The sequence below is a fragment of the Pezoporus wallicus genome, unplaced genomic scaffold (assembly GCF_028554395.1).
Source record: "Pezoporus wallicus isolate ANWC-B61680 ecotype Strahan unplaced genomic scaffold, APGP_CSIRO_Pwel_v1 contig_3486, whole genome shotgun sequence".
In the NCBI taxonomy this organism is placed as follows: Eukaryota; Metazoa; Chordata; class Aves; order Psittaciformes; family Psittacidae; genus Pezoporus; species Pezoporus wallicus.
In genome coordinates, this window is record NW_026642292.1 from 3,631,613 (window position 1) to 3,653,513 (window position 21,901).

General features: G+C 44.9%; 2 protein-coding genes across 7 annotated transcripts in view; one reads left to right on the forward strand and one right to left on the reverse strand.

Moving 5' to 3' along the window:
* On the forward strand, positions 1-20,590 carry ANGEL1 (angel homolog 1). 6 transcript variants are annotated; one of them, XM_057428575.1, is made up of 11 exons: positions 1-92; positions 2,413-3,012; positions 3,544-3,770; positions 4,382-4,451; positions 4,856-5,289; positions 5,789-5,915; positions 6,762-6,872; positions 7,490-7,559; positions 7,996-8,159; positions 8,996-9,160; positions 20,296-20,590. In XM_057428575.1, exons 2-11 carry the CDS (start codon positions 2,646-2,648, stop codon positions 20,325-20,327), a joined length of 1,767 nt encoding a protein of 588 aa, XP_057284558.1. In that variant the 5' UTR covers positions 1-92; positions 2,413-2,645; the 3' UTR covers positions 20,328-20,590. The 6 variants fall into 6 exon arrangements, 5 of the variants coding, with proteins under 5 accessions (XP_057284558.1, XP_057284559.1, XP_057284556.1 ...); XM_057428576.1 differs by lacking the exon at positions 1-92 and adding an exon at positions 106-168; XR_008974804.1 differs by lacking the exons at positions 1-92; positions 20,296-20,590 and adding exons at positions 175-330; positions 8,452-8,658 and having other exon boundaries at positions 7,996-8,163; positions 8,996-9,129.
* Positions 19,471-21,901, reverse strand: part of VASH1 (vasohibin 1) — an 11,087-nt gene continuing 8,656 nt past the window's right edge. Inside the window, exons 5-7 of the mRNA XM_057428578.1 lie at positions 21,354-21,735; positions 20,855-20,967; positions 19,471-20,247 (exon numbers count right to left, since the gene is read on the reverse strand). Coding sequence (XP_057284561.1) covers positions 20,175-20,247; positions 20,855-20,967; positions 21,354-21,735 — 568 coding nt within the window. The 3' untranslated portion in view covers positions 19,471-20,174. The remainder of the gene's footprint in view (positions 20,248-20,854; positions 20,968-21,353; positions 21,736-21,901) is intronic.

A 21,901-nucleotide genomic window follows, 5' to 3' on the forward strand; every position in this document is an offset into this window, starting at 1 on the left:
CCTAGCAGGTGGGCTAGGCCTGGGTCGGTCTTCAGCCCCTGCGGCGCGGTGTACCGCGGCGGCCTGGCTCAGCGCGGTGCCGGCACGGCGCGGTGAGTGCCTTGCGCGGCTACTAGGCTCAGGCCGAGGCCGCGGACGCGCCGTGAGGTGGCTGCTGAGGCGGAGCCGGTGCGTGCGTTGCCTCGCTGGGGCCGTGCCTGGGGCGGTGGAGGCCGTGCCGTTCCGTGCAGTGCAGTGCAGTGCTGTGACGTGACGAGCCGGGCGGTATGATCGGCACTGTTCTCTGCTATGTGCTGCTGCCGGCGGCGCGGCTCCTCCGGGCCCTCCGAGGTAACCCGGCACCGGGCGGGCGGCGGTTGGGCCCAGGGGAGCCGGCGGCGGTGGCCCGGAGGGACGGGGTGCGGGCGCTCCTCGTTTCCCCAAGACCCGGCCTCAGGGCAGAGCGGCCGGAGGGGCCTCGGCGGCTGGGAGCCAGGTGCGTCCCTGCTGCCCCGCAGCTCCCCGAGGGCCTCGCCGTGAGCAGCGGGAGGGGGGGGCAGGTGTGTGCCTGAAGCAGCTCAGCCCCGGGCAGCGCGGGGGGCTGGGTGTTGGAGCAGCAGCCAGCTGTTGTGCTGCAGTGGCACACTGCGGTCTGCGGGGAGGCTTGGGCCTCCTGAGCCGGACCTGCGCTGCAGGTCTGGGTTGATCCTCGGAGCTGATCTGCTCTGCGGTCTGTGACTCCCCAAGGACCTGCTGTTGACTCATGCATGGACTCTTGCTTTGTGTGCATCAGTATTTCACTTAGCTTCCTAGGTCCTGCTGGTACTTTCCAGGCTCTGGTGACTGTGCTTGAACCTGTCCACAGGCCTGTAGCAGACAGTGGCACGCTGATCATTGTGAGCAGCCAGCTGACTTCTCTCAAATTCATCTACTCTCCTGTAGTCACAGGCGTTTGTAACTGGCTAATGATGTGTGAAAATACTGCCTTGGTGCTTGGACGTTCATGAACTTAATTACAAAATAGGAGGAGTTTCATTCTTAAAGCTCCATTTCTGACACCGAAAGCCTTGGCACGAAAGAGAGAATAAAAGCGTACATGGATGTTGCTGACACCTGCATGTCACTGCTCTGGCTCACTGACTTGTCACAGGGATACGGTAGAGAAAATGTAATTTGTAGACAAGAGAAATTGCAAATCAGAAGTAGTGTCTGTGTAGAATTTGTAGCAAAACATTAATGCTGTCAGCTGTTGTATATATGCAAGTGAAGAGAGTCCCTGTCGTCTTCTACTTTACCCCACAATATTAGTACATTCAAATGTTACATTAACAACAGGAGTTACTTTAATTTTTTACCACAGATGTCAGTCATTGGGTGATCTGTAATTCTTACCAGGGCTACTTCAGTGCATATATTCTTTCTAATAAGCCTTTTAACCACACTTGCTGGGTCCTCTGTGTCTTTATTTTTCATATCTTTATTACAGTTTTTGTTCCACAACACATTCTTCTGATATGTTTGTTCTTAGCTGAGTGCAATTTTGTTACTCAATCTGTGGAAAGAAACTTGCTCCAAGTGGTGATCTACAAGAGCTTGGCTTCTTGGCCCATGCACCCTATCAGTCAGCTAACTTCTACAGACTGTGCTTTGCATGTGTTGCTGAGAGCTGATAGTGTTTCCACATGGCCTTTTAGCTTGGGTGACTATCTGTGGCACTGCCTAAGTTAGAACTGCATTCACAGAATCCCAGAATCACCGGGGTTGGAAGGGACCTCTGGAGATCGCCCAGTTCAACCCCCCTGCCAAGGCAGGGCCACCTAGAGCAGGTTACACAGGAGCATGTCCAGGTGGGTTTTGAATTCCTCCAGAAGGGTAGATTCCACAACCAACCCTCCTGGGCAGCCTGTTCCAGTGCTCTGCACCCTCAGTCTAAAGAAGTTCTTCATGTTGAGGTGAAACTTTACGTATCTTAGTTTATGGCCATTGCTCCTCATCCTGTTGCTGGGCACCACTGAAAAGAGTCTGGCACTATCCTGCTGGCACGTGCCTTGTAGATATTTATATGCATTTATGAGATCCCCTCTCAGTCTTCTCTAGACTGAGCAGGTCCAGCTCCTGCAATCGCTCTCATAAGAGAGATGCTTCAGAACCCTAATAATTCCATAGAATTGGTAAAGCCATTGGCATCCTGTAGAGTTTCAGTGACTTTGACTAACATAACTAGTGGCCAAACAAGATGCAGTCCAATTCTGGTTCAGGAGGAGGCGGCACAAGTTATTCAGACAGTAGCCATTTTTCTTCGGAGAAGTTGTTTGGGTTACTGTACTGAATGGCTGAATTGTACAGAGTTACTGCAAATGCATAGGAAAAAGAAAAGAGTGAGAAAGGATTTCCATCTGTCTTATGATGGTTTTGTTTGTTTTCAAATGGCAGATGCTTTCTTTACCTGTCGAAAGAATGTGCTTCTGGCGAAGAGCACGTCCACCCAGATAGAAGAGGTCTTTACTGCGAGCAGAGGAAGGTTGGTCCCAGAAGAGCAAGAAGCCCTTCTTCAGCAGTGGCTGGAAGAAGGAGCAGGGAATTTGGCAGCCAGTGAGAGCGCTCCATCAGTGGCAAAAGTATCAGTTACGCTCACTAGTGACTGGTTAGAAGGTTCAGAACTATTGATGACTAGCCTCAGTGATCTGAATTCAGCTCCAGAAGTCACCCAGTGTGCTGGTGAGCATCTCACAGAGCTACATGCCTTGGCCTCTTTGGAACCACAAGACCATGCAGTGACTGAACTGGCAGTATTACCAACAGAGGAAACAGTGGCTGTAACAGGCAATGCCCCTTCAGCAGCTGTGGTGCCACAGAGGGATCACCAGACAGCTGGCTGTGCCGCTGTCAGTGTAGAACTGCAGAATGAAGACCCAGCTGTGCTGGCTTGGAGTTTAGTGTGTGATGAAGAGACGGTGCCAACGGAGCCCCACGCCTGGCCCATTCAGGATATGGTACAATTTTCTTCTCTCCCGACAGAGGTACCCTACCATGGTCAGTAGTAACAGCTCTGAATCTAATGTTTGGGTTGGGATTTAGGTTTGTAGTGAATGCAGTCAGGGTATTGTGTCTGGGCTTGCTGTCAGTAAGACACTGATTGTATCTGTCCATGCAGAATTGACAGGATCTGCTAGTGAAAGCTGCAAAGTGAGTTTTTGCTGAGGGAGGGCTGGTCACAGCTAGTAGTCTCAGTGCTGTAAGACCATCTGGTCTGAACATCAATATATGTTAATTTTCTAGGAACTGTTCCAAAATGCTGGTTTTGTAATATAAAAAGCACCCAAAACCTGGTTGAGTGCTTCAGTATGCTTGACTCTGGTCTTCTGTTATGCTTCCCCCATTGACAGCCATCCAAAGGCATCCTGAAAGAGCACCTGAAAAACAGAGTGGGTGAGGATTTGCACAGAGGCTAGAGGACCCTAGTTTAGAGGAAAAGAATGGCTATTTTCTGGGTCCTGGGGTAACAAAGGTATCAGTAGGGTACCCAGCATGGCTGTAATTTGGCTTTTTGTCTCTTGCATACAGAGGTTTTATGGAGAGACTGGGAAGATCTTTCTATCAAGCCATGTGAGCTAGAGCAGGTCTCAAAAAACACTCCTCTCTTTGAATTTCGAGTTATGTCTTACAACATCCTTGCCCAGGACCTGGTGGAGCAGAGCCTTGATCTCTATCAACACTGTCATCCAGACATCCTGAACTGGAACTACCGCCTTCCAAACCTTTTGCAGGAAATCCAGCACTGGGATCCTGATGTGAGTATGACTGAGCCTTTTCTACATCAGTGTCACCAGATTTTGAATTCCTTGTGTGGTCTAACAGCATTAAAAAATTAAAAGAATGGGGTGAAAGTCCTTGGAAAATACAGCCTGCTTGATAACTGAACACTGATTACTCCATTCCTCTGAGACTCTTTGAGAGGCCTTGTGCATCCATTTTTTTTTAATGTTTATTCTGCTTTGATTGTGTTACTGTAGAAGCTAGTTGTACTTGATATTAGGGCCTAACTTCTTTAAAAAGCAGAAGTAGAGGAAGAGATAATGTGTGTTGCAGGAGGAAAGGACCAGGTTTATAAGGCAGCACAAGAGGGGAAGCCTGCATAGAAGGGACTTCATGTCTTTCTCTGTTCCTTGAGTCCTCTTTGTATAATGAAGATCTTCTGCCTCGTCACTGGAAAACTGAATGATAAGCTAATGACCCAGAAAATTATTGTTCTCTATCTGGAAAGTACAGGACAGAGTTGCAGCGATCACCTTTCTGGTTGTAGGGTTGGTATGTGAGTGCACTTTTCCGCTTTCTTCCTTCCCCAGAACAAGGTAACTAGCAAATACTGGTGGAGTGAGTGAGGTCTCTGCCTTCCTTCTAGGTTCTGTGTCTCCAGGAAGTACAAGAGAACCATTACTGGGAGCAGCTAGAACCAACATTCAAGAGGATGGGTATGTCCTGCTTTTGTGTGTCTGTACCTCCAGCTCATGGAACTGGCCAAGGAGTGCTTCCTGCCTAATGTCTTCAAAGCACTTGGTCTTGAGAGAGCTCTTTCTATTTGTCGGGTATTCTGGCTTTACTGAGCTGTCTGCCTAGACCTTTACCCTTTCTTTTGTAATTGGTCTTTCTCAGAGTTGACAGAGTAACAAAGCTGACAGACTTCCAGAAGGACAAGGAAAGAGGCGATATCCTCAATGATAAACTCTGATTACTGGGATAGAATTGGGTGTAATGCTGAACCCAAATGCAGTAGGAATCTCTTCTGCTACGCACATTTGCTGAACTCCCTAGCTAATGGGGGGAGCTTGAGGTAGTGACTGGATAAACTTTTTAACAGGTGATGGTTTCTTTTCAGGCTTCACATGCTTTTATAAGCGGAGAACTGGGAAGAAGACAGATGGCTGTGCAGTGTGCTATAAGCACAGCAGGTTCCAGCTGATCAGCTTCAGCCCCGTAGAATACTTCCGGCCTGGCCTGGGTGTCCTCAATCGGGATAATGTGGGCTTGGTGTTGCTGCTGCAGCCTCTGCTCCCAGAGGGCCTAGATCTGAAGGCAGTCAGTCCTTTGTGTGTGGCTAACACTCATGTGTTGTTCAATCCCCGGCGGGGAGATATCAAACTGGCCCAAATGGCCTTGCTCCTAGCAGAGATTGACAAGATTGCAAAAACTACTGAAGGAAGCTACTATCCTGTCATCTTGTGTGGAGACCTGAACTCTGTACCTGATTCTCCACTCTACAAGTTCATCCGGAATGGGGAACTTTCCTACCATGGGATGCCAGCCTGGAAGGTAGATGGCAGCCAGAACTGAGGTTGGGTAGCTTGTTATTGCATGCTGCTGTAGAGAAATGCATGTAAATATAAAGAATGCATGGCTGCATTCTTCCTCTCATGAGGAAATAGTCTGAATAATGAACTCAGTTATTCAGAATTCTTCTCCAATTCCTCCAGCGCTGCTATGGAAAGAAGAGGACAAATGTATGTGCATTGTTTCCACCACTTTTGGCTTCTCTTGAGGCAGACTGGGGATAATAGACCATTTCAGGTCCTGATTCTCCCTTGGTATGGGAGAATGTGCCTGCATGACTGTACATGAAAGTTTAGGGGAGTACAAATCCACCAAGACTTTCTGAAGGGTTTATTACATCTGCACCATATTGTGAACAGCTTAGTTCATGCCTTTCTATGAGGCATTCTCCCGTTGCTCTTGGCAGGTGTATATACTTACGTTGTCTATAGCACACAAAAGTTCTGCTCTGTGTTGCTGACTGTTTCTGGCTTCCATGCAGGTTTCTGGTCAGGAAGACTTTTCCCAACAGTTGTACTCACGGAAAATGCTGGCCCCACTGTGGCCGAGCTCCTTGGGTGTAACAGACAACTGCCAGTATGTCACCCTGTGCCAGCCAAAGAAACAAGGTGAGCTCCGGTGTGCACTGAGTACATAAGTGTGCTGAGGATGGACAGTTTGTGGGCCTTGCTGCCTCAGTAGCTTAGGCATATGTTGCATGAGGCACTCAGCAAAGATTCTCCTGTCAATTTCCTTGGTATATGAATTAAATTTAATTTTTCTGGGGTCTGTTTCTGTAGCCCTATTTCTGCCATTTTCTTTCTCTAGTCGAGAGCTGAATATTCTCCTATCAGTAACCATTGCTCTCTGTATGTCTTTCATATTCCCAGACTTACACTTTTGTGCAGTTGCAAACCATGTTCAGCTGCAGGTGTTTGTTGGAGTGGTTCTGTGCAGTATTTGCACACCACTATTAGGAAATCATTCCAAAGGGCCCATTTACAATCATGGCTATTCTCTACTATCCTTAGGGTTAAAAGAAAAGGAGGAGCCCACACTAAATAGCTTTTATTGGAATCTTGAATGTAGAACTTTTATTGAGCCTGAGCTCTGGAATTGTTTTTTCATTTTTGGCAGACATTTCCTTGAGTTGTACAGTAACTCATCTGCTTGAAAGTCCCTTGAACTTGTGGTATCTCAGAGGGGCTGTCTTAATTTGTGTCACCAAGGTGCTAAGACTGTTGCATTAGCTAAAGGGATAGCAACGACTATGCTCTGTTCTATGTTTATGCATCTGTTCTGTTCTACATTTAGGTTGTTAAGTGATTCTCATTCTCATGGTATCAGAGTGCTTGGGCAGAAAAACCTCTCTCAAACTAAAGAGGCTTAAGAGGTATAAAGAGTGTAGAGGTGTCCCCTGTAGATGTGACTTTGCTGCAGTCATTTTCTTCTTTAAATTGTATTTTTCTCTGCAGGCAGACGTAAGTACAGCCGGGACTTCCTGCTCCAGTTTCATTATTGCGATCTTGCCTGTGAACGACCAGCACATCTGGTCCTTTTGGAAGGTGTGACAGATGCTAAACCAGGTACTAATGGGAGACTTTCCAGCTTGTGTCTCTCCTAGCTTAATTTTGATAAAAACATGGGGTGGAGGTAATGCCTGGTGAGAACAGAGGAAAGCAGAAGGGTGCCTTCTGTGGCTGTGTGATTACTAATGGATTCTATGAGAGTTCAGAGGAGTACAGTCTTACCACCCTCATACACACTGACTATATTCCTTAAGATGCATTAAGATTCAGCCTCTTTTAGAGGCTGTTTGTTAAAAAGTGAGATCTAGTTCTGCTGTCTCCATTTCTGTTCTGCCCTTTGAGTAAGCTGTAGGCTAAGGGAAATGAACTTTCTTAGAGAGCAAAGGTTAAGGTACCCTAAGCTTCAATAATAAATGCTTCAAGGACATATTCTTGGCAGGACAGAGTATGACTTCTCTGTGGTTTGTACTGATCTGCTCTAGGATGTTCCTGTTAGTCTTAGAGCTGGGGTTTCCTTTGAATATTTTTCTTCAAGGTGCCTGTGGCTGGAAGCTATCTGCTCTTCTTGGGCAAAAAGATTCATTTGATGTCAGGAGAAGCTTTTCTGACTTGGGATGAGCAGCCTGTTCCAGGATCTGTGTAGGTCTGGCTGGACTCTCTTTGCTCCTTTGCAGACCGCCCTCCACACTGGTGCAAGCCTACTGCCATGCTGAAAGACCCTGATCCTCAGCCATTTGTCCCAAGGTAATTAAGTGCATCTTCAATGGCCTCACTCTTCAAGCCTGGTCTTGTTTTCCTGAGAGCCGAAATTCTGGCTGAAGTAAAGACTGAAATAAATGTGGGGGTAGAAGAGAGTAAGGAGGGCTGTCTGGAAGAGCCAGATCCACTCAGGGTTGTCCCAGCAGCTGGGCGCTGTTCTGTCAGCATTGTGTTGGTGAGGTTGAGAATGAAGAGCATAGACAGGACTGGGTATTGGAGACAAAGGAAGTTCATAGTCAGCTTTGTCTTTGGTGTAAGTGGAGTGAATAATTCGGAAAGACTGCCTTTTATACATTCACAACGTAGAAATAGTTTGGACAGTTGCATCAGCAAGGGAACACCAATCTCAGCTGTGGCTGCAGTACTGAACACTATAGCATTTTCTTTCTTTCCTTGATAAATGGTGGCTTTTCATGTGCAGGTCTTCAGGTATTATCCAGCATGGCCTCAACCTGACCTCTGTCTACAGCCACTTCCTGCCACAGAGGGGACGCCCGGAGGTCACAACGATGCCCATGGGACTTGGAACCACTGTTGATTATATCTTCTATTCAGCAGAGCCTGTGGAGAATAGGAACAGGGGGGGTGAGTGTGGCAGAGCAGGGCTTATCCCTGTGATGTTGGGAGAGGGCTGCGAGACATGCCAGAATGCAGCTCAGTGTTTGGCAGTGCATTTTGCTAAGCTGGGGTACATCTACAGGGTGTGACTTTGACTGAAGTGATGCACAGACTGGAAGCATTTGCTCAGGTATCATAAGAAGACACTGTTTATCTTTGCTGTGGAAACCTGAAGCTGCTTAGCTTATGTTCATGTAGGCTTTTGAGGAAGCTAGAACAGAATGGATTCTGTTCTTTTGTATAAGCATTTGTGTTCCAGTACTGGGTCCTAAGTTCAAGGCTTGGACTTACGGCTTGTCTGAGAACACATACTAGCCTTAGAAGGTGGTGACTGGATACATTACAATGGCACCACCTCTCTGCAACCTGAAACAGGAGATATGGTGATGAAAGACTGCATGTAAATGCATCCAGGAACTGTCTCTGAGCTGGTTTGGATCACGTCAGAAGGAACTTTGGGGAAGAGGTTAGGAATGGAGAGATTAATTTGTGCTTAGGGGAGAATATGAACCTATAGCTACAACTTAGTACCATGAAAGGAACTTTTCATATAAGCAGCTGCCTGGTGAGTTGAGTTTGATCGATTCCTGTGCCTACAAGTATATGAAACATTGAACAACAGCAGTACAGGATGCTCACTGCTTTCATATCTAGGCACAAAGGTGCATGCAGTGTTTGTGCAGGCTGTCTTTGTTCATTAGGGAAAGAATAGGAAAGCATTTACAGATGTCCCTCTGTGAGTGTGTAGAGTTAATCTACAGAATCAGTCTCTGGCTGATATTTCTTTCCTTTTTCTCTGTCAGGTCGCAGGCTGTACCAGGATGGAGCCCTGAAGCTGCTTGGCCGCCTCTCCCTTCTCTCTGAAGATGTCCTGCTGATGGCGAATGGCTTACCAAATCCTTTTTGTTCATCTGATCATCTTTGCCTGCTGGCTAGCTTTGGCTTGGAGATCGCCAGCCTTAGAGAGGGTTAGTGTTGGTTACTTTCCCTAAAGAGAAGCTATTTTGAATATAGCAATTGAGGCTCTGGATTGCACAACCTGCTTGCAAGAAAACTGTGTTCCTGATCATGCCCTAAAAGTTCCTATCTCCCCTTACTTCCTCAGAAAAAAACAGGAATGGGATAGTTTGAGTGCTTTTTGCATTGGTATTTTGTGTGTCTCTTCAAACTTGACCTGTGTTCCCAGTGGTCTTCCAGTTGTATTCAGGCACTGCCATCTCTTAAAGGGATCCTTGTTACACTGCTTTGTTTAGCAGATGTCTTAGTGCTGCTGGAACCACCATAACTCCTATGTTTATTTGACCCCGTGTGAGATCTTCAAGGAGCTGGGAACAAGAGGGACAACGCTGCCTACATCTGGTTAGTTAATTGGTACCAAGGATCCAGGGATGTATACACCAATATTCTGTCGCACCAAAACAATGTTTAGTTTCTCAGTGATAGCTTATGAAGTATGAAGGGAAAGGCTGTGTAACTTGGAGCTAGATTGTCAGTCACTTGGATTCCAGTGTACTTTTGCTAGCAGTGGCTTGGCAAATACAAACCCAATCGAACTTTAGCTGTTCCTAGAGCAGATTCCCTAGATCAGCCTGACACTTTCTGCTGAGTTCTTCCATAAGATGTGAGAGCAATATTGGCAAAACCAGTATCAGTTGTTCACAAATGAGGCAGGGAAATCTGATCCCACTTCAGGTTTTTGTGGGAAGGTATGAGGAGACTTGAAATATTGTTCTCTCTTCCTGGGCTTTATTTGGGTTATATTTTAAATGTCACTTTCTTTATTGAAAAATAAATCTTTTCTCATCTAAGAAAAAAAAATGAACTAACCGCAGCACCTTGTGTTTATGGTAGCTTAACCCTCTGAGGACTTGCTTAACAAAGCTTTGCTGGCTGTGATGGGAAAGAGAACAAATTCACTGCACAAGACAGTGGTAATGAGGGTTGAAGAGAAAGAAGAAGTGGGCCTAACTGTTGTCTCCCAGCACATTCCCAAACCCCAGAGTTGGTTTATTTGGCATCAGGCTTGTCTTGCAAAATAGTTTGCACTCAGCAACCCTTCCCCTCCTCCCAAAGAAAGCAAGTACTGCCCACCTTTTGCAGCTCAGTTCTGCAAACTGCACAGAAACAAGGTGTGTATGTGTGGGATCGTGTTCTGTGCCCATATGTGACTGTGTGAGGACTGCATATACCCTTCTTGCTCCTGACAGATGTTGGTGATTTGCCTGGTGATTTGTGGATAGCTTTTGCCAGCCCATAGTCTGTATTAGTGAACAACAGTCTGGGGGTGAATAAGATTTGTTTGCCCTTAATTTCACAGGTAAAGGTTCTGGTGTGGCACTGGTGTTTTGTACATGGGGTGATATGCAGAGCTGTGTATTTCTATGGCTCTATTTATCTGACAGCTGCACTAATTTCTGCAAGTGCTGTTATTCTGATTTGTAATTGATTGCATTTGTAAAGGAAGGGGAGGAAAGGATAATCAGTGAACTGAGATCTTAATTTTCTGCCAGGCTTGAAAAGAGGTTGCCAGAGAGAAGCCTGATTGCAGATAACTCCCACCAGCTGTTAGCATTGTAATAGGAAACTTGGAAGACCCTAAAGGTTTAAAACCAACCAACCAACCAAAAGCAAACCAAAAACCACTGTGACACATAGTATTGGCACTTACAACTTTGACTATCTGCTTCAGCTGTAAATTGCTGGCTAGGCCTGATGGTGAATTGATTAAGGGTTTTGTGAAAGCAGCCCTCCTGCCTCCCACCTGTTGAGACCCATAAGGAGTACACCATCAGATGAATTGGTTGTCACTGCACTGGCCAAAGCACCCTGCCAGTTCTGTGATGTAACTGGACATGATAGCAGCTGTGCTTCAACATCATAAGTGCTTCTTCCATTTTATTTAAACCAAAGACTTGACTTTTGTTTTGGTAACTTGCATGAAGGAACCTCCCCTCTCAGGGAGGTTTTAAGGTTCCAGCTGTATTTTGTTGGAAAATCTAGTGTTCCACAGGTCAAGCTAATGCTTTCGCTTTTGATACGTGAAATAGTATGATCTCAACTTGAAATGGTTAAGTTGCTGAACACTGGATATGGAGTCATGTGCTGAGAAACCCCAGGACAATGCCTGCAAGTCCTCTGACTTCTTTCTGAAGGTTAGAAAGCTCCTGGAGAGCCCTGCAGCTCCCAAATGCTTCCTTGAGCATTCATAGGTGTAACTATTACAGAAATGCAGGACCATTGCTAGTGACTGCGTACAGACACACAAGAGTTTATCACTGTGGTGGTTTTGACCACAGTCTGTGAAGCTCTGGTATGGATCCCTACAGGGTTGGCCTGTTTCAGGAAAGGAAAGAAAAATGTATTCTAGAGCAATCTGGAGTGAACATCAGATGGATCTGGAGGCCTGTGAATGCCTCTAGCTGTGGGGGAGCTATAGGAGAAGTTGGGAGGTGGGGTGAGTGGCAAGATCGCTACCCCTAAAATAGCAACTAGTATATAGTTGTAGGGGAAAAAAGTGTTCTGCAATGCTTTAAGAGTAGCACACACTGATACAATAAGAGGCTGCGGTAATGAGTAACTCATGGTGGGACACATAACTAAGATTTCCGATGTAGCTCTTAATACTGTTTCCTGACTTAAATGTGCGACTAGTTGGCATTAGCACAGCTTTCTGATGAATTACAGAGGGATCTGTAAATGATAGGGATTGTGATAGGAATACCTGCTATACTCAGAAAGAGAAGGTGTCATAGAGGTAGTAGTGATGTAGACCTCAGGGAGACTGGCACTTAGCGGAAGGGATGCCAGAGTGTATAGCAGTGTGTATACATGCCCTGTTACCAGTTTCCTAAGCTGCAGGTATGCAGCTGTAGAGGCAAACACTTATTTGACTTATTTCACTTTCTCAGAGTTTTAAGTTTATCACTTCAGGATGTTGCACTTTATAATCAGTTTTCCCAATTGCATGGGGTGGGAGGAGTGGTAAACAATATAATTGCTCTAGTTTCTGCCCTTTTCTTAAATTAAACTTGACTGCTCCTCAAGGTCTTCCTTATCCATCTTTTTTCTTACAAGGTATCTCTCCAGCAGCTGTTCTCCCATAACTGCGGTACCCGGTTATCTTGCTGAGTTACTGATGTTTATTTTTTTCTGCAGCCATATTTCTTCAATTAAAAGCTATGAGTGGGATTATTTACAGATCAGTCTTATTATAAGTTTAACATTTAAACACTGTCAAATCGTAAGATAGTGGTTTCCCTCAGCCCTGAAGCATTAAGTGGGAGGGGTGGGAGCTCTGAACCCACACTTAGGATGAGAATAACTTGTTACATGAAACAAAGTTTCAGTTTCGGTAGCGCCATGTATACCACCTGCTTTGTGAAGCACAGAACTCTGAAATATACTTGACCTTAGTTTCTTTTCACTGAGAAGTCTCCTGGCGGCTCTAAGTTGAGTATCTCAGAAAGAATCTCTTTTAAGAGCAGATTAAAGCATGTGTCCTGCTCCTAATAATATTTAAGTGGTGTTTGCAAACAGTTTGCAAATCAGGCTGTTGCTGCAGTGCAATTTCTCCTCCTATTGCCAACTCACTAATGAACATTTATTGAAAGTACTGTTGGGGGTTTGCGGGCTGTATCCATAGTTCATCCAAATGTAGATGAAGACTTTTGTGCTTACCCGAAAGAAGGGTGTGCAAGCCTTAGTGGGATACCATTGCCTTACAAGTAGGCTTCCTGTTGTGCAAGTTAATAGACTTGCTGGCTAAGACCTGGGCCTTACCAGACTGCAGCTGCCCAGCCTATAGTGCTTTCCATAGCACCATCACACTGAAGTGCACAAGCTGCATAATCACTGCAACTGAATATACTGCATTGTGTTTCAAAGTATGAAGTATTCAAAAATCTGAGTTTCTGTAAAGAACTCACCTGCTATGATAACTAGGATGTCTGATTTAACATTTGGCATGCCTCAAGCTCTTTCCTTTCGTCAGCTGTACAACTTTAGCTTCTGTCAAAGCAAGTTATCCTCCAACTTCCACTGAAAATATCATTCATTCTTGAATATCAGTCTTGAAGCTCTTTTTCCTTTTATTTGAGATCCAGAGTGCACATTCTTGTGCTCTAAGGGGATAGGAATGCTGTATAGTAGGGCTGGAATTTTTTTCCTAACTTTGGTTAGACAAACAGCAGCTTTCAAGGTGCTGAGGTGGCAAATGGGAGAAGGACTAGACGCTGGTATGTGCAACAACAAAAGATGTATTTATTCCATCCAGTCTTTCCTTCTATACACAAAAAAAGACTTCAAGTTTTAGCAATGTCATTTAGTTTTTTAGTCTTTTCAGGATGGGTGGAAAGCTTTCTATAGCAATCTTAAGTTTATTCACTTATTGGCCACTTTCAGGAGTCCTCCTGACCTGGAGGTAGATGGGTGCAGTAGTTATTCTAAAGCTTATCCCTCCCCTCCCCTCCCTCCCTCCCTCCCTCCCTCCCTCCTTCCCACAGAGTGAGGTTGGAGGTAGGATGGCAGTCACTCTTTGCCAAAATAAAAATGTAATCCAGGAAAGCCAGCTTAACTGAGTTAACTGAATTCTGTAATGGTCTGCATTTCATAGCACATCATATGCCTTTGCCTTCTATAGTCCTGCAGTCCCTGCGTGAATGCTGCTCTTAAGGCTCAGTCTCACTCTCTTGTAAATGGATTTTTATATGCTTTTAGGTGTGTGAGAGAGTGAAGTTTTGCAGCTGTGGGCTTCTCAGTGTAGTAGCTGGCTGGGTTGTTTTCTTTTTCTTACTGCTTCACTGAATTGTGTATCCTTTCCACAATAAAGGTTTCTCACTAAGGTCCAAGTAGCGCAATCTCTGACTGACTTAAAAACCTAGAACTGCAGGCTCTCAGTAGCAGGGAAAAAGCCTGATCTAAGAGGGAGCAGAAAGTGTTATTTTTAGTCTGAGCTGTGGGCAAGTCATTGTTCTGCTGTTCTCACACCACTGTCTAGCAGTCACTGTGATCTGTACATCTATAGGGGATTTAGGAGTTACCTGATTTTTAGCAAAATCTGTAAGACATGGGATAGAAGGTATTTTCAGGCAAGCATCCGAAGTAGAGGTTTATAGAAGTCACAGCATTTTAGTCCTTTTTTGCTAATGTTATTAAGTATTTAATAAGGGAGCAAGAAGCCTTTGAGTGTTGCAGAAGTCTTACTGTCAACTCCTGGCTCTGAGCACAGGCCATGTCGGCTTATGAAAGGGCACCTCTCTTCTTTTGTGTCTTCACACCACCCAGGAGGTGCTGTGCAATTAATTCCCCTCAAGGCAGAATTTGTTCATATAATTAACTTAGCTAAGAGGGACTATTGCATGTGCCATTATTTTTGGAGTAACAGAGTAGGGGATGTTTATTCCTTTCCCCTACATGCTGTAGGCTTGCCTACATCCTGGCCCTGGTCCCAGCTGTTACTCATTTCCCTAGAGAGAAGGGCTGAAAGATGATAGCCTGAATAAAGTTGGATCCCCCTTGCCCGGAATGCACTGAATCTTGCAGCTGACTGTCCTTTATTAACCCAGCATTTGTCTTGAGAAGTCCTGGTGGGGTCATTAGTCTGGAAGGTCACTAAACTAGAGACCTGAAGCAGAATTGCTTTTCAGGCCAGGGAGGGAAACTAATCATATATTGAAGAGTACAGCCGTGCAAGCAGAGGCTTGTGTTAATCCTTACAGCATTATTTCAACACTGAAGTTCCTATTGCTGCATCCACTGACTTTTATTTTCTGTCCAACCTGACTGATGGTAGTTGAAAAGGAAAAGATGAGTTTTAGCCTTTGGTACACAGCCACATACATACTTCTTAACACTCTGGCAGCTGCCTCTGTGTGTACAGACATACCTGTTCAGATAACAGAAAGAGAATGAGTGCTCTTCCATGTCCATAGTGTTGCAAGTACAGGGCATCTATACATAATCTGTCTGATACCATCACTCAAGGCTTGCCTTTGACTTCTCAGCTGACTTATAACAGGAAAGTTTAAATTGGAAATAAAGACAGTACAGACATATTGTTTTCCCTGCACAAGCTGAGAGCAGTACAGAGGGAATTTTATTTTCTAAGTGTCAAAGGAAGCAGGAAGAAGTATCAACATGAGGGCTATGGGAAGTGCAGTAAGAACTAAATCTAAGTACAAGTTCTGTGTTGGCTACATAGGAACACAGAACCTCACTGATTAATTACAAAAAGACACACAGGATATTGTTCTTAAAGAAAGAAACCTGCCATTTCTTAGTTCTGAGCTGTACCAATGATAAAGATGTAAATGTTTTTGGAGCACCCTATCAGTGCTAGAGTAGAATACTGATGTGCACGGAAGTGGACCACTCTGGTCCCACTAGCACCATCTCAACCCTGACCTGGAGGGAAACTCTGCTTGGCAGAGATTATTGGGGATTCCGTAGCCTTCTGGGCCAAAGTTGAGTTGCTCCTGAGCAGACAGGGCCAGGGCATCACTGAAGGAGAATGGTTGTGATACATTTAAGTTATAAATTCATAATGTGGGTCTTAATGTTGACATGATGACAGTGCAAGACCACTGGAATGTATGGAGTTACTTCAGCTAGACTTGCACACACAGTACGCATAGGACACAGGGCACCTTCTGCTTCTATCTAGTGCCTGATCATCAGGACCATGTCAAGAACTTCACTTAGAAGGAGAAGTGGCTAAAAGCAACCACCCAAGCCTCTGGTGCAAGGTCAAGCCCATCTAATCCAGACTTTTGGCAACAGGAGCATTCTTCTGTTCACTGTGGTTTCTTAAACTCTGCAATTTTAAGGACAGTCATGTTTCAATCTATACAACACCACATGTGAGCCTACCTTAAAGGGCAGGCATCTGATTAAGGCTTTCACCTGAAATACTAAAACAAAAATTCTTCATGTTAAACAGATCTGGTAACAGTGGTACAACTACTGCATGAATAGAAACTATGTTCCAACCACAGTTTTGGAGTCATTTATTCTGGTAGATCCAAGGATACTATACTGACCTATACAGTGCCATACAAGTAAAACAGTCACCTGAAAAAAAAAAGCACTCCACTTCCACTAAACACTTGCTAACGTACCTTAAGTTCCTAAAGACTCATTTAGTTTATCATATCACAGTTAAAAAAAAAAAAAGGCTAGTGTCACAGTCTGATGGACACTCAACCCTACTCTTTAGTATATGAAGTTTATATCAGTGACACTGTAGCAGAAAGTTTCGCTCACTAACCCATTCGTCCATTAAAAAACTGCAGTTGGCCAAGAGTAAAGGGACTTGCCTACATAAAAGTACAAAGAAAAACTCTTCTTTCAAGGTTTGCATTATATTAAAAATAGTTTTGCTAGTAGTAGGTCAGCATTTGTTCCAAGTCTTTCAAAGCTCACTCCAACTTGGCATATGACATAGGCAGTGTCTGTCCATTCCTAGTATATGGATGCAGTTGCTTTCCACAGAGTTCAGAAGGACCTGTACTGTAGAACAGACATCAAATGAGACCTACTTACTGCTCAGTGAAATCTATGCCCCAGAGCTACACGTGCGATCATATTTAACATTAAATAGGAGAACTCCTCAAGATCCTTTTTTTTTTGTTCTGCAGGACCTGAATTACAGTCTAGTTCCTTGTTTTCATTCCTTCTCTGTATCTCTAAAGACTGCAAAAGTGAAAAAGACTCATCTCCAGCCTCTTTTTCCTTATGGTTAAAGGCAGACAGACCAGAAGCCAGAGCAGGTGGATAAGGGAGGAAAGAAGTGGAAGTGCAGAAGTTAATTTTTCATTATACCCTTAGGTTTCTTACTGCATAAAACTGTATTGCACTAATCCTTTCTGTCACAGGGAGATGCTCTCATGTTGTTAGCAAGAAAGCTAAGCTTTGTATTGAAGTGATGCATCTTGTTACAAAGATGGGAGTAGCAAGAGCAAGAAGGGGAGAATGGTTTGGTCGTTCTCCATTTTTTTAAGCACCATCTGCTAAACTGGAGATACAGAAACAGTAAGGGGCAGGAATTCTACCACGCAGAGAAACATAGTAGAAGGCTTGAAATAACAATCCTAGTAGAGAGCGTATGTCTACTCCTGCATCCATCTTGAGAAGTCATCAACATTAGATACAAATGAAGAATTAAATGCCTCCTAACGTACATAATTGTGCAACTAAATCTTGAAAGAGTATATTGTCCTCTGGCTACATCTGAGGATTAGGAGACCTTGAACTCCACCTGTCATTCATTCTTTAAACATCCACTTCCTTTGATTTTCTAAGCTATTGGCCTCAGTTACATCCTGCAGGAAAGCACTTAATTACCAGGTCAAACAAAACATTTTGTTTTAAGCCATTCTGCCCTGGTGATATAACACTGCTGAGCACCCCTTTTGCCCTGCTCTCAAGAATGCATCATTAGCTTGCAGCTGACCTCTCACTTGCCCCATCTATTTTGAGGTCTTCTTCCCCTCAACACATTTCCCCTCCTTTCCATCTAAAAAGGCTCAGTTCTGTCCAGCTATTGAATGTGCTCTGTATGAGGCCACTAATTACTTTCAAGAGCTCACAGTTAACCCTGAATTAACTGACCAACCAAACAACCAAAGTCATGGTGAGGATGCATCCTAGTTTTATCTAAATGTGTTTTATAATGTCTTTTTCTTGGATTTAATCCACTTTAATAAAACCTGACAGTCAGTCTCTCTTGATGACTGCTGCAAGTATTTATCATATGATTCACAGTGGCACCTGAACTTTCAGTCCACTGCATAGCAAACTATGCAAAGGCAGTTTGTGGCTTTCAAGTAATGTATAATATTTACAGGTAACAGTGGTACCTTTACAGCTAACATCATCATTAGCATCCAGACACTAAACGTGTTAATTTACAGCCATACAAAATTGACTAGAGGACACAATCGGGTGCTTGGCTTGCTACTGCTGTGTGTAATTTCAGATTGTTGCACATAGCTGAAGTGCAAGGGAGAGGACAGGTGTTGCACTGCACTGTGGAAATCGGCATCCGTTTCTGGACTAATCTTGTCTTGGGTCATCAGCAAGTTCTGCCACCTCCCTGTGGATCGTCCTCCTGGTTGTACAGCATAGCAAATAGTACAGGCTACAAAGAGAGCTTGGAAGGACAGACTGCACTGGTATGGATATAGCACCTTACACGTTACGTCACAGTTAAGGATGTACAATTAGGAACTTGTGAGGCCTGAGTTAAATCACTTGTGGGTGGTGCTTCAGGGATTAACACTGCTTTAATGTGACAGAAGAGCTGATTTGTTTGGGGATAAGAACCCATTCTCTGCCACCAAAATAGCACTGCTTATACAAATGTGTAGCACAGCAATACTGCAACAAAAAAAACCCAGTAGAGCTAAGCTCCATCATGTTTCTAACAACTTCACATGAAAGAATAAACCCAGTTCTAACTAAATTAAACATGTAGTATTTCTGAAAGTTTATCTCCTTGTCAGTGCTGTCGTAAAACAAAACTCAGCTTCTCTTGAGGATACTCGCACTTCCAAGCTCAGTTTTTACTTCCCCTAGATCCACACATCCAGATCACTTCAAGGCCATGCTGTTCTGACCTGTGGCAACTTCGCTGTTTCTAGGCCTCAAAGCAATATCTGACAACACTCCAGATTTCTGACAAGCAATACACTGCTTAATCAGTAGTACAACACTCTATTGGAAAGGAGCGTAGGAAAAGTCAAAGCTGAAAGCAGGCAGAAAGGCCCAAGCCCTTTGGGGAACGCTGGCCTAGGTGGTGCTGTTAAATACTGCAGCTATCCAAAGAACCAGAACAGAAGCAAAGCTCTGGGCTTATGGTGGGGAACTACTTTCCTAGGAGGCTCTGGGCTGAGCCGTTAGGAAGGCAGCTGCAATCTCCTTGAGCAGGGCTTCCAATCAGCAAGCATGCGTCTGTAACTCCAGCACTAACACTACAGTGAGGAAGGAGCAAGGATCTTGTGGAAAAGAAAAATGCTTGTAAAACCTGTTCACATCATTAAACCCCTCTTTAACTATTTACTCTTAAAACCTGTACCTCAGTGACTGAAGCACCTTCTGCAAGCTTTCACAGTAGCAGTAACTAGAGAGAGAAGGCTCATGAAGGGCGGTCTCAAAGTTCAGGCTTCCCTCCAGCCCCTGCCTGGTCAAATGAGGTCTCTGTGCCTGTTTTCATATGGCAATGGCGTAGGCACATCATCATTGCTGATGACCCACTCAACAACAAAAGGACTTAGAGCAACAGTTCACCAGCATCACAGTGGGTAAAGAAAATCATCATCCCACTGTTTACTCCCTTAGAGACAATGAAATACTTTGAAATAGGCAGGACTAAACACACAAGATGTGGTTTCTGCAGATGAAAAGTCTTTGTATGATCAATAAATGAGACTGAGCAAATTCAGCCCTCTCTTACAAGAGCAATGTTAAACAAAGTGTTCATAATGGCAAAACAAGGAGTTTCTGCACAAGATACAGAATGTGATGGCGGCCATCCCATTCCAGCATCACATCCAGCCTCAGCTGTGCAGGTCTTGCATGGGTTGAAGGCTTCTGTGCAGACAGGGAAGAAGTGCTGTCAACAAAATGCTTCACTTACTTGCTGTCAACAGAAATAAATTGATAGTGAATCTGCTGACCCCACTCACTCCATGTCTTCCTGCAGCAAACTCCCACCAACATTCACATCTTTTTTTTTTGTTTTTTCCCCTTTTTTGTAAAAATACTTGTTTCAGTGAATTAAGATGGACACCTCTCCCAGAAACAGGCAGGTGAATCCTCTGGGACCCATGGGATCCAGCTCTGGGACTGGCCCACTAGGAAGTACGTGGGAAGATCGGCACTCTGTTCTGCTCCCACTCCCTTGTCTCCTTTGTCAGAATCACTGCCGGTGTATCCAGGTCTCAGTTCTGGCCAGCAAGAAATCTCTGGAGCTAGGCACAGCTCTTTTCACACCCGGATCTGGTACCCATTGAGGTCTGGCATGGCTTTGGAATCAGCAGGCTTCTTCTCACCAGATGGCCTGTAAGCAGAGAGGGTAAGTGCTATTCTGAAACTTTTTTCTGTTCAGGAGGTGCTGCACATAGACATGGCAGCACATGAAAAGGTACAGGAAAGCTTCAGACTTATCCTACAGTACTGAGGGCAGGATTATTCTACAACCTCCAGTAACTCTCCCAGTGATCTCCACAGAAGATAATTCAGCTTAGGAAGAGGAGGAAGCCCAGTCTGGTGCCCCATATCAGTTTCAGGAAAGCAGTCTCACTGACAGCAGTGTAATTATTGGAATCTCTTTCTTTAGGGCACAGGTCTATGAAATGCCAGAGCTCAGACCCCTGCATAAGGTTAAATAACTGCTATCAAGATCACTGTCTGTTTCAGCTGCCTTCCTCCTCCCTGCCAAAACAAACAAACAAACAAACCCTAGCTGTTTCCCCACTCCCCAGTCAATGGTATACTCATAAAGGCACAGACTAGGGAAGAATGCTATTGCAGGTCAGATAAGTAGCGCCTGTTATGAAGAACCCCAGTAAGACATTAGAAGGATCCAAAACCTGACAGCAATGTGTAGGTCTGTGACTAAAATGGAGATGCTCTATATGGGTTTCCTGCCCAGCAGCTGCACTCACCGACGGTCCCCACGGCTGTTGCGCCTATGGGGGCTAGCCTGACCTCTTTGTGGGGAGGAGACATCTTTCTTTCTGTCCTTGGTGGGAGATGGTGGCCCAGTTCCTTTGCCAATCTGCCAGAAAAAGTAAGAGCAACGTGAGCAGACAACCAATATGAGTAGTAACCAGAAAACACAAAGCCTAACAGTGATTAATTATATGGGAATTAAAGACAAAAAGGCAAGGCAAGCACATAAAAAAATGCAAAAGCCAGAAAAAAATTACTAATAGCGACAGCTATGTCTTCAAGTACTGTATACAGTCCAAGCTAATTACAACTGCAGTACTGCATGATCATCCATTAGGGAACCAGCCTGTATACCGGAGTCCTCAGCCTCCAATTCACCCTCGAGCACCATTAGGAGAGTGTCATGGTTACTACTTCATTCCCGCAGTACACCATCAGCTAGGCAAGACAGCAGATGCAGCAGCAAACTGCTTCTCCATCCTTGCTGCTTACCTTCAGCCTCATATCACGGGCATGTCTCTCAAGCTCTTTGCGGAAGTCTTCCCGGGTTAGCTTGTCTAGATCCAAGATGGAATGCTTCCACTCAATCTGCTCCACACTGTGTGGGTCATGGGACACACAGTGGCCCAGTTTCACCTTTTTGAGAGTGTGCCAGCAGCGGCGATATGCCTCCTCAAAGTCAAAGATGAGTTCACTCAGTGTGCGGAAGACAGGTGCTTTGTACATGAGCTCCTCACGTCGGCTGATGCCCAGTGCCCCATAGCGGCCTCCGAAGTTCACCCCCAGCACAATGTGTCGGAAGTAGTTCCCTGAGAAGTGGGTTTTGAAGCTAATGGGGAAACGGTCCAGCGTGGTCATGTTGTTGGTGAGGTAACTGACAGCAGCCGCTATTGAGGAAACAACTAGTGATACCATTTTCTTGACAAGATACTTCCTTCCTCCTCCAGATCCTCCCAGCCTGCTCAGCAGACTTGCCACCGATTCAGGCATCAGATAGGCAAGATTTGTTCTCCGGGTCAAAGGTCCAACCTATTGCAAGC